We start from the raw sequence: 17,625 nt of genomic DNA, 5'->3' as shown, positions 1-17,625 counted from the left end.
ATGTCAGACATGAGATTGTTGTAATACATTGTTTTGTACCTTTTGGAATGTCTCTTAAGTTCTCGTAGCGCTTGAATTATTTGTGAGGGGCACTTTGTTGGATTGCCCATCTGTTGAGCGAGCAGCCTAGCATTGTTACATTTCATTTGAAGTAGAAGAAAGTAAGTGAAAAATAAAGTGAATGTTTATGTACCAATTCTTGTTTGGTGGTCCTTTTTATAAAGCAGTTATTTTAAGGACCGGGTAGTTGCCTATGCATAAACAAGACTTTAGGGCTGTTATTAATTTCCTATTGACTAACCCACTTTAGGAGAGATATTGATTTAACTGCAGTTTCATCATGTGCTCTGCCTTGTCCCTTGGTTACGCCCATCTCTGGCTGTGGGATTCCCCTTGCATCCTGGTCTATGGGCTCAACAGAGCTGATGGGAGCTCAGCCTCAGATGTACTGCTCTATTAATCTGATTAAATTGTCCTCTGTTCCTCTGGCTCAGCCTCAGTGTAACAGCTCAACTCTCCAGTTATGTCACAGTACCTCCCTGAAAGACTACGCTTTCCTATCCTCAGTCTCGAATTGGCTAATTTGACTCTTCCCTGCCACTCTTCCTCAGGTTGTTGTCAATGAGATGTTCTCACTGATCTCAATCAATTATATGGTTGGATAAAGGTTAATTCCTCCAATGGTTCACCCTTGTGGTCAGTTACCCAGAACTACTGTTGGACTGGCATTGTGCTACATTGTGTGCAGTTGCTGTCTTTGACATGTGAACTGGACACTGAGGACAGGATTATAACATGAGCAAAAAAGTAAACATGTAAACATTTAATGTCACGTTTACATGCGTTCTCCCTGTGGGAAATGTGATACAATGGGTATCGGATGTCCTAATTAGATTTAAAAACCCATTATAGGTTTTCAATGAGGGATAGGTTGTCTTCAGGTGATGTCTTCAAAAAGTGTTAAATTACCAGCCTCTCAAATATTTATGAGCCTGAAGTTAGCAGTTTACACACCTTTATTTAAACCATTGTGATGTTGTATGCCAATTTGCATCAGTTTATCATCTGCCCTCTGTACTTTTCCCCATGATCATCTGGGGAAAAGGAGAAACCGTAATATCATTCAAAAGCAATCTGATAGCTGTAAACATTAAACAAGTAGAAATTAATGACAAATGCATTACTTTTATCTGTATCAAGTGCGAATAAATATCCTTTAACATAGACTAGATCATTTGTATTCGTATGTACTATCAAGTTATGCTGCAACTAATACAACTTCTCAAGCTTTATGCTACAGGTATCATTATGATGATGGTTACTGCTCCGGAAAGAAGCGCATTCCCAGTGACGTCATCTCTGCCTCCCAGCTGGACTTCAGTTTGCTCCGCTGTTGGTAGGCTGCTGCTGAAGTGCGGGTGGACAAGTACCAAAATAAAAGAGTTCGGATATTGTGTCAAGGATATTTTGTATGCGGAAATTTGAACCAGCTTTTCGTTGAGACACATCAAGAATACAGAAGTATCATTTTAGGGATACATTGTTGTAAGTTCCTCTTAATTAATCTTGCAAACCATTTAGCGAGCTAGCTAGCTAGAACCTGTAGGCTACACTTGTTAGCGCGTAGCTAGCTAACTGAGAGTGGGAGCTAGCTATCGTTAGCTAGCTATGTGATGGTGGAGCGATCGCAGTTTGCCAATACCAATGAGATAGATACAGTGACTATTTGTCAAAATACTGATATAGCTAGGTAACTAAAATGATCCGCATTAATTTGTATTTAGCGTTGCATTATGTCTCTAAAATGTCTTAGTGGAATTGTCTCTGGTATAGCTACAGAAGCTACCTAAGCCTGTCATTTGCATATGTTATTATAAGGTTCTAAGTTAGCTCATAACGGTATAACAAAGTTATCTAGCTCGAGCCTACCTGCTATTGTTCGGTAAATGTAGCCATTGGCTTGATAAATTACATATTTAACTAGGTAAATATGGTGACATGTGGCTAAAGCTGTCAAGTTAAAATGTATGTGCATATGACATTCATATTAGACACGCTAGTTAGTTTTATCCAATTGTTTGACAAAGCTATGAAGTAGCTGTTACTGTAACTGTTGATGAAAGTGCCATGCCATGATGCTTCAGTTGCCATAAAATAAGCATCACAAAATATTAAAGTGGAATAATTATGGCTTGTTATCAACAGCGGAGTTTAACCATCAAAGTAGCTATGTTCTGAAGGTAAGGCCTATGCACTAAGCCAGGGATCGTGAACTAGATTCAGCCACGGGCTGATTTCTTTCTTGACCGGATGATCAGGGGGCCGGAACATAATTACAAATAATTTGTAGACTGCAAATTGATCGCAAGAAGGCCAAACAGATATATTTGACTAAAACAAGCAGTTTAAACCCGCGGTCCGCTAGATGGGTCACCCTGCACTAGGCTCATGGATAATGTGCTTAATTAATGTTGTCTGTTCTATATAGTAATAGATTTTGCTAGAATGCCCGCAAAGAAAAAAACAAGTTACTATCTGACAAGCCCGGAATGGCTTCCTTTAGGTTGTAGGCTAATGTTGCCTTGACCACTGACGCACCAGCACCTCTTCCCTACATCCTGTCAGGCTACAACAGATATTCCAAGGTATTTTCCATATCCTCTCTTCCATAGAGGGAACAGGAAGCTTGAGGCAGGCAGGAGGTTCTGTGTGTTCCAGGAAACCCTCCTTAACCTATGAACCTTGGTCTCCCCCATTACTGCACTGGGGTCTGCATCCCCTCATCAGACTGTTTTTCTCTTCATGGGCTGACTGCTGACCACACCTTACAAACTTCAACAGGCCAGACAAATATCTCTCTTCCGTTCAGGCTTAGGAGCCTTAAGAGGATTACATGTAGACTCAAAGCTACCCATATGGGACCTGTATTAGGTGGCTGGTTTGTTGTGATTAATGTGATAGTTGTCAACATGTCAGACATTGCCTTTCAAGGCCTCCTGTAGCTCAGTTGGTAGAGCATGGCGCTTGCAACGCCAGGGTTGTGGGTTCGATTCCCACAGGGGGCCAGTATGAAAAATGTATGCACTCACTAACTGTAAGTCGCTCTGGATAAGAGCGTCTGCTAAATGACTAAAATGTTAAATTTTATATGCAATGTTATAATGCTGTAACATTGCATTTCTGGTGTTGAACATTGTGGCCATTTGTGGTTTTTTAAGTTTAATAAAAAATGTTCCCTCTCTGCTGCTTTGGTGTTGAAGTCTGCGAGAGTTTATGTCAATCTTTAAACGGCACAAAGGTTGTTACAGTTATGTGATGTCTTTGTAGTTATTGGTGATATTTCCTGTTGACGTCATCAAACATGGGAGTAGTGAACTGTGGGAAATTCTTGTGATAAGGACAGACCATGTCCTTATCACGATGCGTGGGAATACTTTGGAACAGATTTCCAAAATTAAAATCACTTGGCGCTGATTTTTTATTTTTTTTTGTCTTATGCCCCCAAAAATAAAAATAAGAATTTTGCTCAGAAAACAGTAGTCCATGCCCCGATGAATTGAGGCTGTTCTGAGGGCAAAAGAGGGTGCAACTCAATATTAGTGTATGTGATGGTATACAAATGTAAGCAAGGTTTGAAATTGTTTGTGAAATTGTATCTGTTTGGGTTTCTTGTAATCAATTTGTAGTCTCTCAGTGTTGACCTCAAGTGACTGTGTCCAGTCAGCATCAAGTGGCCATCAGTCAGAGGTTTGGGAAGGTGTCCTGGCGACGCCCCTGCTTTCTCCGAATCTGTCAGATAGGCAGACCACCCCCCCCCCCCCCCTCTTTTTCTTTGAATGGCCATTTCTCCAGTAGTGTATGTCTACCAAAATGGGTAAAACATTTAGTTTTGATAGCAGTAAGTTCTGGACGGTCATAACATAAGGCCTAGTTAGGCTTCGGTTAACTAAAAAAAAGTACAGGGTCCTGCTCTGCTCTGTGTTCAGGCTCCGCCTTGACACAATACTTTGATGTTGGGCATGTTCATCATCCTGATTAGCTCTTAACACTAGAACCGCTAAAGCAGTCATTTGGACTACACATTATTTTGTATTACTATGCCATTTTTAAAGTCATGCCCCCCTCTGTCCTTGACTTTTCCTAAATACGTATATATAACACGCTGTCATTGTTAGAATCTTAATATCACAAACAGAACTGGAGTTATAACCAGTTTTAGGAGGGCGTGTAATTTCTTTGAATGTTTTTCCCCCTCTCGACGGTAGGGCCTGCTCCGCTCCTCCCAATAGTTGAAGGTGCTGTCTCCAGTTGATAATTGCCTCTAAACAGAACCTACTCTATACCTAAACTAATTTCACACTTATAACAACAGATTAAATAAATGAAGTTAAAGTATGATAGGGGAGAAAGTGGGAGAATGGGTGAGTTGATGAGGGAGGGGAAGCGACCAATGCATAATTATGTAATCATCAACTGTGAATGAAGAACAGGGTGGGCCATTCTCTTGTATTGATCCATTCTAATTATAATATCGATGGTATGTACCCTACATCAGTCCACCGAATCCAAGCAGTCTTATCAGTCTACTCTGACCTACTTGGAGTACACAGTGAAAGCGGCGTAATTTACAATGGCAAGAAGACCAAGACGAATGGATGCACATGCTGCGTTAGCGGTGCTACAAAATCTGAACGAAAACAACTCAGATGGTGGGGAAGAAATGAATCATGACATTTCTGATGATTATTGTTCTGATTCTGAGCCTCTGCCTGAACCTACACCTCCAAGGCCTACGTGCAACAAGCCAGAACGGTGCAAGCTGAGCAGGTGCCCGCGCGCCCACCAAATTAAACGTTGAGACAGGAGAGGGGAAGAGACTGCACGGTTTCGATAGAACAAGCCGGTGCCAATGCTACGGGACGATTATCAGCACAAAATGTAATCACTGAGAGAGCAGACCCTACATCTCAAGCAAAATATATCAGCAATCCACTCAACAGCTTTCATTGTTTGTGACATGGACATGCTCTAACTGATGCCATTGAGTGAAGACACACACCATGTTAGCACGAACGGACAATAATTGACTATTTGACTCATATCAACACTTATATTCATTATAATGCCATTATTGCTTTTGTGCTGATTTTCACTTTATCGAGCACATTCGGTGCTTGTAATGATGTTTAGGCTACTGACGTTTTCATCATTTCACCGCGAATCTTGCTTATCATACGACTTGGTGGTTGGGGTATTTGTATTTTATTTTGACGTTATAAAAATAAGCTGTTACCGCGTTCCAACACACTTGCTTTCTGTTTCATAGTTGTAAAGACACTCCACAAATAAAATTGATTGAACACTGGAATGTTTGTGTTTTTTTGTTTTTACATATAGCCTACATTAACAAACGAATGAAAATGCTATTGTTATTTCATTCTGTTACCTAAGACCTTCATAAACACAACCAAATTACAATTTATGTTATAGCATAAACAGTGCTTTCGGAAAGTATTCAGACCCCTTGACTTTTTCCACATTTTGTTAAGTTACAGCCTTATTCTAAAATGGATAAAAGTGTATTTATTCCTCCTCAATCTACACACTACCCCATAATGAGAAAGCAAAATTAGTTTTTAGAAATTTTAGCAAATTTATAAAAAATAAAAAAAACTACCTTATTTAGATAATTATTCAGACCCTTTGCTATGAGACTTGAAATTGAGCTCCTGTGCATCCTGTTTCCATTGATCATCCTTGAGATGTTTCCACAACTTGATTGGAGTCCACCTGTGGTAAATTCAATTGATTGGACATGATTTGGAAAGGCACACACCTGTCTATATAAGGTCCCACAGTTGACAGTGCATGTCAGAGCAAAAACCAAGCCATGAAGTCAAAGGAATTGTCTATAGAGCTCTGAGACAGGATTGTGTTGAGGCATAGATCTGGGGAAGAGTACCAAAACAATTTTGCAGCATTGAAGGTCCCCAAGAACACAGTGGCCTCCATCATTCTTAAATGGAAGAAGTTTGGAATCACCAAGACTCTTCCTAGAGCTGGCTGCCCGGCCAAACTGAGCAATCAGGGGAGAAGGACCTTGGTCAGGGAGGTGACCAAGAACCCGATGGTCACTCAGACAGAGCTCCAGAGTTCTTCTGTGGAGATGGGAGAACCTTCCAGAAGGACAACCATCTCTGCAGCACTCTACTAATCACGCCTTTATGGTAGAGTGGCCAGGCGGAAGCCACTCCTCAGTAAAAGGCACATCACAGCCCGCTTGGAGTTTGCCAAAAGGCACCTAAAGGACTCTCGGACCATGAGAAACAAGATTCTCTGGACTGAAGAAACCAAAATTGAACTCTTTGGCCTGAATGCCAAGCGTTACGTATTGAGGAAACCTGGCACCATCCCTACGGTGAAGCATGGTGGTGGCAGCATCATGCTGTGGGGATGTTTTTTAACAGCAGGGACTGGGAGACTAGTCAGGATCGACGGAAAGATGAACGGAGCAAAGTACAGAGAGATCCTTGATGAAAACCTGCTCCAGAGTGCTCAGAACCTCAGACTGGTGTGAAAGTTCACCTTCCAAAAGGACAACGACCCTAAGCACACAGCCAAGACAACACAGGAGTGGCTTTGGGACAAGTCTCAATGTCCTTGAGTGGCCCAGCCAGAACATTTCTGGAAAGACCTGAAAATAGCTGTGCAGCGACGCTCCCCATCCAACCTGACAGAGCTTGAGAGGATCTGCAGAGAAGAATGGGAGAAACTCCCCAAATACAGGTGTGCCAAGCTTGTAGCGTCATACCCAAGAAGACTTGAGGCTGTAATCGCTGCCAAAGGTGCTTCAACGAAGTACTGAGTAAAGGGTTGGAATACTTACGTAAATGTGATTATTTCAGTGTTTTTTTTTTAAATTAGAAAACAATTCTACAAACCTGTTTTTGCTTTGGTATTGTGTGTAGATTGATGAGGGGGAAAAAACAATTTCATCAATTTTAGAATAAGGCTGTAACGTAACAAAAGTCAAGCAGTCTGAATACTCTCAAAATGCACTGTATGAAATGTAGAAATTACATTGTTACAATGTTGCAGTCGGAATGACTGCTCATTAGCTTGAAGGGCGGTCCCTCGAGGCCCAGCAGTTCTAGTGTTAAAGGAAAAATCCACCCACTAATTCCTTTAATTTACATTGTTAAATAACACTATTTTCTGTGAACAAATGTTTCATTTTGGCATTCTAATAAGGTTGGTAGCAACATGGAAAATCGATGTGGAAATATGTTGCAGCTCAAGTCGACTACAAAAAACCCAATGCAATGCTTTCTATGGGCTGGCTGGCTAGCTAGCACACAATACCAAAGACAATATCAGCATGTGAAGTAGCTAGTTAGCTGTAAAATCACCTAAACAAACTAAAATCAAATCACATCAAATTTTATTTGCCATATGTGCTGAATACAACAGTGAAATGCTTACTTACAAGCCCTTAACCAACAATGCAGTTTAAGAAAAATAAATTTAAAAATCAAATTAAAGAGCAGCAATAAAATAACAGTAGGGAGGTTATATACAGGGGGTACTGGTACAGAGTCAATGTGCGGGGGCACCGGTTAGTCGAGGTAATTGAGGTAATATGTACATGACGGTAGAGTTAAAGTGAAAATGCATTAATAATCAACAGAGTAGCAGCAGCGTAAAAGAGGACGTTGGGGTGGGGGGGCAATGCAAATAGTCCGGGTAGCCATGATTAGCTGTTCAGGAGTCTTATGGCTTGGGGGTAGAATCTGTTAAGAAGCTTTTTGGACCTAGACTTGGCGCTCTGGTACCGCTTGCCGTGCGGTAGCAGAGAGAACAGTCAATGACTAGGGTGGCTGGAGTCTTTGACCATTTTTAGGGTCTTCCTCTGACACCGCCTGGTATAGAGGTCCTGGATGGCAGGAAGCTTGGCCCCAGGGATGTACTGGGCTGTACGCACTACCCTCTGTAGTGCCTTGCGGTCGGAGGCCGAGCAGTTGCCATACCAGGCAGTGATGCAACCAGTCAGAATGCTCTCGATGGTGCAGCTGTATAACTTTTTGAGGATCTGAGGACCCATGCCAAATCTTTTCAGTCTCCTGAGGGGGAATAGGCTTTGTCGTGCCCTCTTCACAATGTCTTGGTGTGTTTGGTCCATGATAGTTTGTTGGTGATGTGGACACCAAGGAACTTGAAGCTCTCAACCTGTTCCACTACAGCCCCGTCGATGAGAATGGGGGCGTGCTCAGTACTCTTTTTTTCTCTGTAGTCCACAATCATCTCCTTTATCTTGATCACGTTGAGGGAGAGGTTGTTATCCTGGCACCACACGGCCAGGTCTCTGACCTCCTCCCTATAGGCTGTCTCATCATTGTCGGTGATCAGGCCTAACACTATTGTGTCGTCGGCAAACTTAATGATGGTGTTGGAGTCGTGCCTGGCCATGCAGTCATGGGTGAACAGGGAGTACAGGAGGGGACTGAGCACGCACCCCTGAGGGGCCCCCGTGTTGAGGATCAGCATGGCAGATGTGTTGTTACCTACTCTTACCACCTGGGGGCCGTCAGGAAGTCCAGGATCCAGTTGCAGAGGGAGGTGTTTAGTCCCAGGGTCCTTAGCTTAGTGATGAGCTTTGAGGGCACTATGGTGTTGAACGCTGAGCTGTAGTCATTGAATAGCATTCTCACGTAGGTGTTCCTCTTGTCCAGCTAGGAAAGGGCCGTGTGGAGTGCAATAGATATTGCATCATCTGTGGATGTGTTGGGGCGGTATGCAAATTGGAGTGGGTCTAGGGTTTCTGGGATAATGGTGTTGATGTGAGCCATGACCAGCCTTTCAAAGCACTTCATGGCTACAGGGTCGGTAGTCATTTAAGCAGGTTATCTTAGTGTTCTTGGGCACAGTGACTATGGTGGTCTGCTTGAAACATGTTGGTATTACAGAATCAGTCAGGGACATGTTGAAAATATCAGTAAAAACATCTGCCAGTTGGTCAGCGCATGCTCTGAGTACACGTCCTGGTAATCCGTCAGGCCCTGCGTCCTTGTGAATATTGACCTGCTTAAAAGTCTTACTCACATCGGCTACGGAGAGCTCGATCAAATAGTCATCCGGAACAGCTGATGCTCTCATGCATGCTTCAGTGTTGCTTGCCTCGAAGCGAGCATAGAAGTGATTTAGCTCGTCTGGTAGGCTTGTGTCACTGGGCAGCTCGCGGCTGTGCTTCCCTTTGTAGTGTGTAATAGTTTTCAAGCCCTGCCACATCCGACGAGCATCAGAGCCGGTGTAGTACGATTCAATCTTAGTCCTTAATTGACTCTTTGCACGTTTGATGGTTCGTTGGAGGGCATAGCGGGATTTCTTATAAGCGTCCGGGTTAGAGTCCCTCTCCTTGAAAGCGGAAGCTCTACCCTTTAGCTCAGTGCAGATGTTGCCTGTAATCCATGGCTTCTGGTTGGGGTATGTACGTACGGTCACTGTGGGGACGACGTCATCGATACATTTATTGATGAAGCCAGTGACTGTTGTGGTGTACTCCTCAATGCTATCGGAAGAATCCCGAAACATATTACAGTCTGTGCTAGCAAAACAGTCCTGTAGCTTAGCATCTGCGTCATCTGACCACTTCCTTATTAACCGAGTCACTGGTGATTCCTGCTTTAGGTTTTGCTTATAAGCAGGAATCAGGAGGATAGAGTTATGGTCAGATTTGCCAAATGGAGGGCGGGGGAGAGCTTTGTACGCGTCTCTGTGTGTGGAGTAAAGGTGGTCTAGAGTTTTTCCCCCTCTCGTTGCACATTTAACATGCTGGTAGAAATTAGGTAGAACGGATTTAAGTTTCCCAGCATTAAAGTCCCCGGCCACTAGGAGCGCTGCCTCTGGATGAGTGTTTTCCTGTTTACTTATGGCCTTATACAGCTCATTGAGTGCAATCTTAGTGCATGCATCGGTTTGTGGTGGTAAATAGACAGCTACGAAAAATATAGATGATAACTCTCTTGGTAAATAGTGTGGTCTACAGCTTATCATGAGATACTCAACCCCAGGTGAGGAAAACCTCGAGACTTCCTTAGTATTAGATTTTATGCATCAGCTGTTGTTTACAAATATACACAGACCGCCACCCCTTGTCTTACCGGAGTCAACCGTTCTATCCTGCCAATGTAGCGTATATCCCACCAGCTGTATGTTATCCATGTCGTCGTTCAGCTACGACTCAGTGAAACATAAGATAATACAGTTTTTAATGTCCCGTTGGTAGGATAACCGTAATCTTATGTCGTCTAATTAATTTTCTAATGATTGAACATTGGCTAATAGGATTGATGGAAGAGGCAGTTTACTCGCTCGCCGTCGGATCCTTACAAGGCACCCCGACCTACGTCCACGATATCTCCGTCTCTTTCTCATGCGAATGACGGGGATTTGGGCCTTGTCGGGTGTCTGTAGGATATCCTTCGCGTCCGACTCGTTGAAGAAATAATCTTCGTCCAATACGAGGTGAGTAATCGCTGTCCTGATATCCAGAAGCTCTTTTTGGTCATAAGAGACGGTGGCAGAAACATTATGTACAGAATAAATTACAAATAACGCAAAAAAAACAATTGGTTTGAGGGCAGTAAAACGGCTGCCATCTTCTTCGGTGCCAAACTGCACTTTCAATTTAGGAGTCTACAATCTCACCATGTTCAACCTGCTGATTGATGTGCCTCACAGAGTAGAGTCTGACATTCACAACGGCAGATATACTTTTGAGAAGATGGGGAAACGTTGCCCATGCTAAGTCAGTGGGCCGCGCGGTGCATTCTGGGACAAGGAGCGCTCTACTTCATGGTGTGAATGGGAGTCTATTGGGCGCTAGCTCAAAACTCAACATTAGCACGAATTTCGTCAACAAGAAATACAACATTACCAATCTTTTCCGAGATGTGAGATAATAAACTTGCTATCTGTAATGTCGTATAGCTTTGGAATCGTGACATTTCGTACTTTCGAGGAAAATAGGCACGTTTCTCGACATACTCTATACACACACACATTGAGAAGGGATTGCATGATGATTGCGTGAAGCTTAGCAACTGCGTGACTCAGCATGACAACGTGAACGCGATTGGTCGACAGTCTGCTGGGTGGGGCGTTATACGTTCCTTCATTCATAGGAATCCAATCTCCTTTCTCAAATATCTCAGGCAACGGCACCATGCAATGCACCCTGGACTAAAGAGGCAGACTGATAGGAAAAATGTGCTAGACCCTCCATAAAATTACAAATTTCTTGAGGTAGGAATATCGCAAAAATATGATCAAAGGCTCATTCGAGAGAAGACATCCTCCCTAGTTATGACATCTGCCAGTATTAAAATCTGACATGTATGATGGACGTTTTTGCGATCTAAAAGCTGTATTCCTATTAACTTACAGTGTAATGAGAGTGACTTTATCAAAGTGCTACGTCATACCGGACAGATTTCTGCCTGTTTGAACGCCAATAACTCAGATACACATGAAAACATTAAATGACCCAGGGAATCAATAGAACATCACTCAGAGATGCAGAAAAACAATATACACATTAAAAATGGGTGAACCTTTACTTTAACAAGAACGCCATTGTAAAGATGAGGTCAGTGTCATTTAAAGCAGGGCAATATAACAGCATGGGGCACATCACATTTTTTACCAAACGTTCACATTTTGTTCTCCTTGTGGTACAGTGGACTTTTTAAGTATACAGTATGTATGGTTTGCATATTATAAAATATTTAAGGGATATCTATATTCAGCATACAAACCTTGTTTGAATAAGCTATGCTCCATATTTTAGATACATAGTTCCAAGATCCCAGTAATGGCTGATTTTATCTCATGGCTCACTGACCTGGACACTGACCCAGCCTTCCCAAGCACACTTTTTCATCTGATGCAGGGCAGTAGCCACACCTGTTGTCTCGTCTATTACCCTGTCTTTATTGGTTGGGACTTTGACATGAAGGCAGTTTTGAAGTGTAGCCTTTGTTTCCCTTTTTATCCCTATCAGTTTATGATAAGGCTCATGTTCTCCCCATTGATGGTTTCTCATCAATGATAGTGAGTGACGCAATGAAATGGGGCGTATCTAGTTTGCTGGAAATAATTAATTGGTTGTGCCAATGACCATGTTTTCAGAGAACAACAAACTAATCTTAGTCAGTCGTGTTTTCAAAGGAGGTTTGAGTATCTGGCCCGGTGGGGGGGGGGGGGGTTAAAAAACACTATTTTGGGTAAAAAAAACACTCCAGGCTCAGTTGGTAGAGCATGGCACTTGCAACGCCAGGGTTGTGGGTTCGATTCCCACGGGGGACCAGTACGAACAAATATGAAAATGTATGCACTCACTACTGTAAGTCGCTCTGGATAAGAGCGTCTGCTAAATGACGTAAATGTAAATGTTGAATGTCTAAAACTATACTGAACAAAAATATAAACGCAACATGTAAAGTGTTGGTCCCATGTTTCATGAGCTGAAATAAAATATCCCAGACATTTTCCATATGCACAAAAAGTGTATTTATCTCAATTCCTTTTGCACACATTTGTTTACATCCCTGTTAGTGAGCAATTCTCCTTTGCCAAGATAATCAGCATGATCATTACACAGGTGCACCTTGTGCTGGGGGCACAACACAATGCCACAGATGTCTCAGGTTTTGAGGGAGCGTGCAATTGACATGCTGACTGCAGTAAGGTCCACCAGAGCTGTTGCCAGAGAATTGAATATTCATTTCATAAGCCGCCTCCAACGTCATTTTAGAGAATTTGGCAGTACGTCCAACCGGCCTCACAACCGCAGATCACGCATAACCACACCAGCCCAGGACCTCCACATCTGGCTTCTTCACCTGCGGGATCGTCTGAGACCAGCCATCCGGACAGCTGATGAAACTGGTTTTGCACATGTAACCGACTTCAGTGGGAAAATGCTCACCTTTCGATGGCGACTGACACGCTGGAGAAGTGTGCTCTTCATGGATGAATCCCGGTTTCAACTGTACCGGGCAGATGGCAGACAGCATGTATGGCGTTGTGTGGGTGAGTGGTTTGCTCATGTCAACGTTGTGAACTGAGTGCCCCATGGTAGCCGTGGGGTTATGGTATGGGCAGGCATAAGCTACGGACAACGAACACGGTTGCATTTTATCGATGGCAATTAGAATGCACAGAGATACCGTGACGAGATCCTGAGGCCCATTGTCGTGCCATTCATCCGCCACCATCACCTCATGTTTCAGCATGATAATGAACGGCCCCATGCCGCAAGGATCTGTACACAATTCCTGGAAGCTGAAAATGTCACAGTTCTTCCATTGCCTGCATACTCACCAGAAATGTCACCCATTCCCATCGAGCATGTTTGGGATGCTTTGGATCGACGTGTACCACAGCGTGTTCCTGTTTCCGCCAATATCCAGCAACTTTGCACAGCCATTGAAGAGGAGTGAGACAACATTCCACAGGCCGCAATCAACAGCCTGAGATTTGTTGCGCTGCATGAGGCAATGTCCCAGTTCTACCATGGCCTGCATACTCACCAGACATGCCACCAATTGAGCATGTTGGGGATGCTCTGGATTGACGTGAACGACAGCGTGTTCCAGTTCCCGCCAATATCCAGCAACTTTACACAGCCATTGACGAGGAGTGGGACAACATTCCACAGGCCCCAATCAACAGCCTGATCAACTATGCGAAGGAGATGTCACGCTGCATGAGGCAAATGGTGGTCACACCAGATACTGACAAATTGCTTTTGACGAACAAATCGTTCTGGAAAGAACTGTGCGCCCCTCTGCTGAATTTTGAAATCCCGATGTGGCCCTCGAGCCAAAATTATTGCCCACCACTGGCCTAGGCCAATATCTGCAAAAGAGGACATCAAACCAGAATAAATATAACAGTAGGCCTAAACCTTTAATAGCCTTTATCTCCATAATGTACAGGTAGGCCTATGGCTTTGAAAGATGATTAGGCCTAGACATGCTAATACAGTAACTATTATGCCACATATAGGCCAGTCTATCTTTCAGTAAGGTCATTGGTTTGAAACCCTCTGGCCATTTGCTGACAGGAGTAGGCTACCAGGAAGAGAAGTTGCTAAATGAGCCAGTCATGTTGGCCATCTCAGCACTTTGCAATCTCTGCCCTCTGACATTTTACCTCAATCCCACAAACTAATTGGATAGTTGTGCCAAGCCAAGGGTTTGTTCTGTATGTGAACCCTACACCATTGGATTACCAATTAATGGCTGGTAAAGTGTACGGTACAGCTATCAGCACTATCGCATGTGTTGGGTGTGCGTGTTGATGTTTTGCATTGGGTATGAATGTCGAAGGCAATCCATGTTTGGATGTTTTTATTTGGATGTTTTGCTTTCTATTTTTGATGAATGGCTCTGGTGCACACAGTTGTTCCTTCCTCTAGCATTGGAAAGTAATTGTAAGACTGCATGGTGACACTGCCAAATGATGACACATTGTAGCCCTATGTTGGGAACAAAATTGATTTTGCCTGTGCCAAACCAACTACAGAACTGACCTAATACGGTCCACGTACTCATAGGACCTACATTAGTAGATTTACTGTAGACCTAAACTTAGTCTGCTTTTGAGTTCAGCTCCATGCACAAGCTAACAGGGCATTGTTCATCTGATCACTAAGTGATTGACCAAGCGTAAGCTGAATAATTAACAAGTGCATTGGAAGAATTTCCCAGGCGTCCATGCTGTAACTGGGTCACCACCAAACGCCCAGCAAGCCCACACACACACACACACACACACACACACACACACACACACACACACACACACACACACACACACACACACACTGTCTGGTCTGGGAAGCTGCTAACTATGAAAACAATCACTGAGTGATGCTGTTCAATGGAAATCGCCAATCACCCCTCACACAGTGACAGACTAAACCTCTAGGGGCTGGTGTGACAGGGCGTATTTCACGCTCCTGTTCTGACTGTGCTGTTGTTGGGTTGTTGGAAGTCATTGTTATGCCACCATTAACAGCAAGTACATGCTTGGCTCCCTCAGTTCACCTAGTTCACTCACTAAAAGCATTTTTTAGATAGAAATAGTCTCAAAATAGGCCAAATAGTAACTCTAACTATTTAGGTGACCAGAAATGACTAGCTAAATTTTCAGCATTAGTCCTTGATTTAGTGTAAATACACCATTGTTAACAGCATGAGGGACACTCAATAACTATTTGGCCAACTTAATGTAAAGTGAAAGCTTTACACACTATGATTACACACTATTTCAGTTTGTGAGAAAAAGGTTTACTGAAGTCCCCTCCGAAGTCACCACCTTTGGCTGGCTTCTGGTGTCAAAACGACCCAAGCTCTGCTCTCAAGTCTCTCTGGAGATATACTAGGTCCTGTCCTCTCGATATGGCAAATCTTCTTTTACAGGATCTGTCAATCAAGGGAATAACAAGATAATGGAATGGAATGGAATGGAAAGCAAGCACACACTAGGGTTGCACGCACTTACATGGTTCGATGAATGTTGCCATACAATTTGATATGCCTATACTTGTTTATCTGAATGAAGTATGGCGCATGGCATGTTTATTCAATCAGGGATGTACAGAATGTAGACTTGTAGATAGATGGATAGCTTCATACTTTATTAAACTACCCCACAAGGGGAAATTCAGTAGAAGTATTTTGTTGTTGGCATGCATATCATCAGGCTTCTACCTCCTGACTCTTCTCCTCTCTCCATGTTGTGCAGAGCCCACAGGGTAGCTGTGGTTAGCCATGGAGGATGGGAAGCCAGTGTGGGCACCCCACCCCACCAATGGATTTCAACTGGGCATGATCGTGGACATTGGAGCCGACGCCCTTACCATCGAACCACTCAACCAGAAGGGCAAGGTCAGTCAGACTCTGCACAGTTTAGAACACGTGTCAAACACATTCCATGGAGGGCCGAGTGTATGCAGGTTTTGGCTTCTCCCTTGTACTTGATTGATCAATTAAGGTCATTGATTATTTAGGAACTCCCCTCACCTGGTTGTCGAGGTCTTAATTGGACACAAATTGAAAGGAAATAACAAAAAACAGCATGTACTTGGACTCAGCCCTCCATGGAATGAGTTTTACACCCGCGGTTTAGAATTTGTCTGCTAATGTTTTGTATAACATACACGTCACACAATCACTCCATCTTGCTCTCTCTCTCCACACATGTCCAGAGTTATTATTGGGTCAGTAGGTGAATAATGTAATATCGTATTTAGGTCTGTGAAGATACCAGTATCGCAATATTTGTTCCATGGCAAAAATGAAAACACGAAGCAGACAAAACTCTTTGGTCCGTTAACCTGCTGTATGAAAAATAATGTGTGCTATAGCTTGGAAAATAAATAAATGTGACTGGATGACAACATAATGTTTGTTTCCAACGTTAGGGCTGTTTTCCTAAAGAAGTTAAATCCGCTTCATGTCTTGTTTCCTTGCCACGATACTAACGAGTATCATGATACTGGTATCGTCCCGGCCCTAATCGTAATGCTAACCTCTGACCCTAGGTTCATTACAAGAGCTGAATTTGCTACCACATGATGGTACCAGTGTGGGTTAGATTCTGGGCTGGTACACTGCAGCATGTTCCCCTTTCAGAAAGCACTTGACCTGAATTACAGAGAGATGTTTAAACAGATATGAGAAATGTACGAGTATGTAAAACAGCCCTTCGCTGTATCAGTCTCACTAACAGAGGCAATCAATAAGTCATGTGAGCAGCAGCATCATCAGAAGGTGTGGTGATTGGGTTACCTGCCGGGAAAGACTATTAGTGGAAAAAGAGCCACCTGATGCTCTATGCCTTAGGTCACTCCCCAGTGCATTGCTTTCACTGAATGAGTTCAACCAAAGCATGAGTGTAAATTGTCAGCTAACAGCGTGGTTAGTTAGCTAACAGTTTGATGTGAGTCAAATAAATTGCATATCTGATTCAAGTCTTATTTTTTTCTCCTGTAGTCTGAACATCCAAAAAGCAAATGGAATCAGATATTTCTAGCCACCTTCGTAGGTGGTTTGAAATTAGATACAAATCTGATTCCTGGCCTTGCAACTTGTCTGAACGGTCAAATCTGATTTATTTACCCTCAAGTGGTTTTTAGAATAATATTTGGCGTATCTTGTTGCTTGCTAGCTACTCTGTCAGTTTTGAAAAGAACATGTGGTAGCCAACTAGCTTGTTCATTGTTTACAAATAAATTACTGAATGTTCTAGAAAGCTAAACAGTTGACTGCTGTGGCTAGCCAAAAAGGACTCGTTTTGAATGTTGGATCATCTTATGCTTTGTGGCTTTAAAAGTGTTCTTACACTGATTTTGAACATTCAAAGTAACTGGGAAACGTCCATGGCAGGCATTGTTGTCACCTTAGCTTGCTACATAACTTATGAGTGATAGGAAGCACCAACACCAATCAGCCTAAACCACTGCACACACACCCATTGTTACTATGACAACTAGTGTAGCCATGTCAGCAAATGACTACTGTCTGAACACACACACACATCCGATTTGGTCAATTGTAA

At 43.0% G+C, this 17,625-nt stretch overlaps 1 protein-coding gene across 1 annotated transcript in view; it reads left to right on the top strand.

Annotated features, from left to right (window-relative positions):
- Nucleotides 1–1,384: 1,384 nt before the first annotated feature.
- myo6b (myosin VIb) overlaps nucleotides 1,385–17,625 on the top strand; it is an 82,962-nt gene continuing 66,721 nt past the window's right edge. The window contains exons 1-2 of the mRNA XM_084144453.1: nucleotides 1,385–1,545; nucleotides 15,811–15,953. Of these exons, the coding sequence (XP_084000579.1) occupies nucleotides 15,837–15,953 (117 nt within the window). The 5' untranslated portion in view covers nucleotides 1,385–1,545; nucleotides 15,811–15,836. The remainder of the gene's footprint in view (nucleotides 1,546–15,810; nucleotides 15,954–17,625) is intronic.

This window comes from Coregonus lavaretus, assembly GCF_964263955.1.
Source record: "Coregonus lavaretus genome assembly, chromosome: 27".
NCBI classification, from domain to species: domain Eukaryota; kingdom Metazoa; phylum Chordata; class Actinopteri; order Salmoniformes; family Salmonidae; genus Coregonus; species Coregonus lavaretus.
Note: the sequence above shows the minus strand (reverse complement) of the source record. Positions and strands in the feature narration are given on the sequence as shown.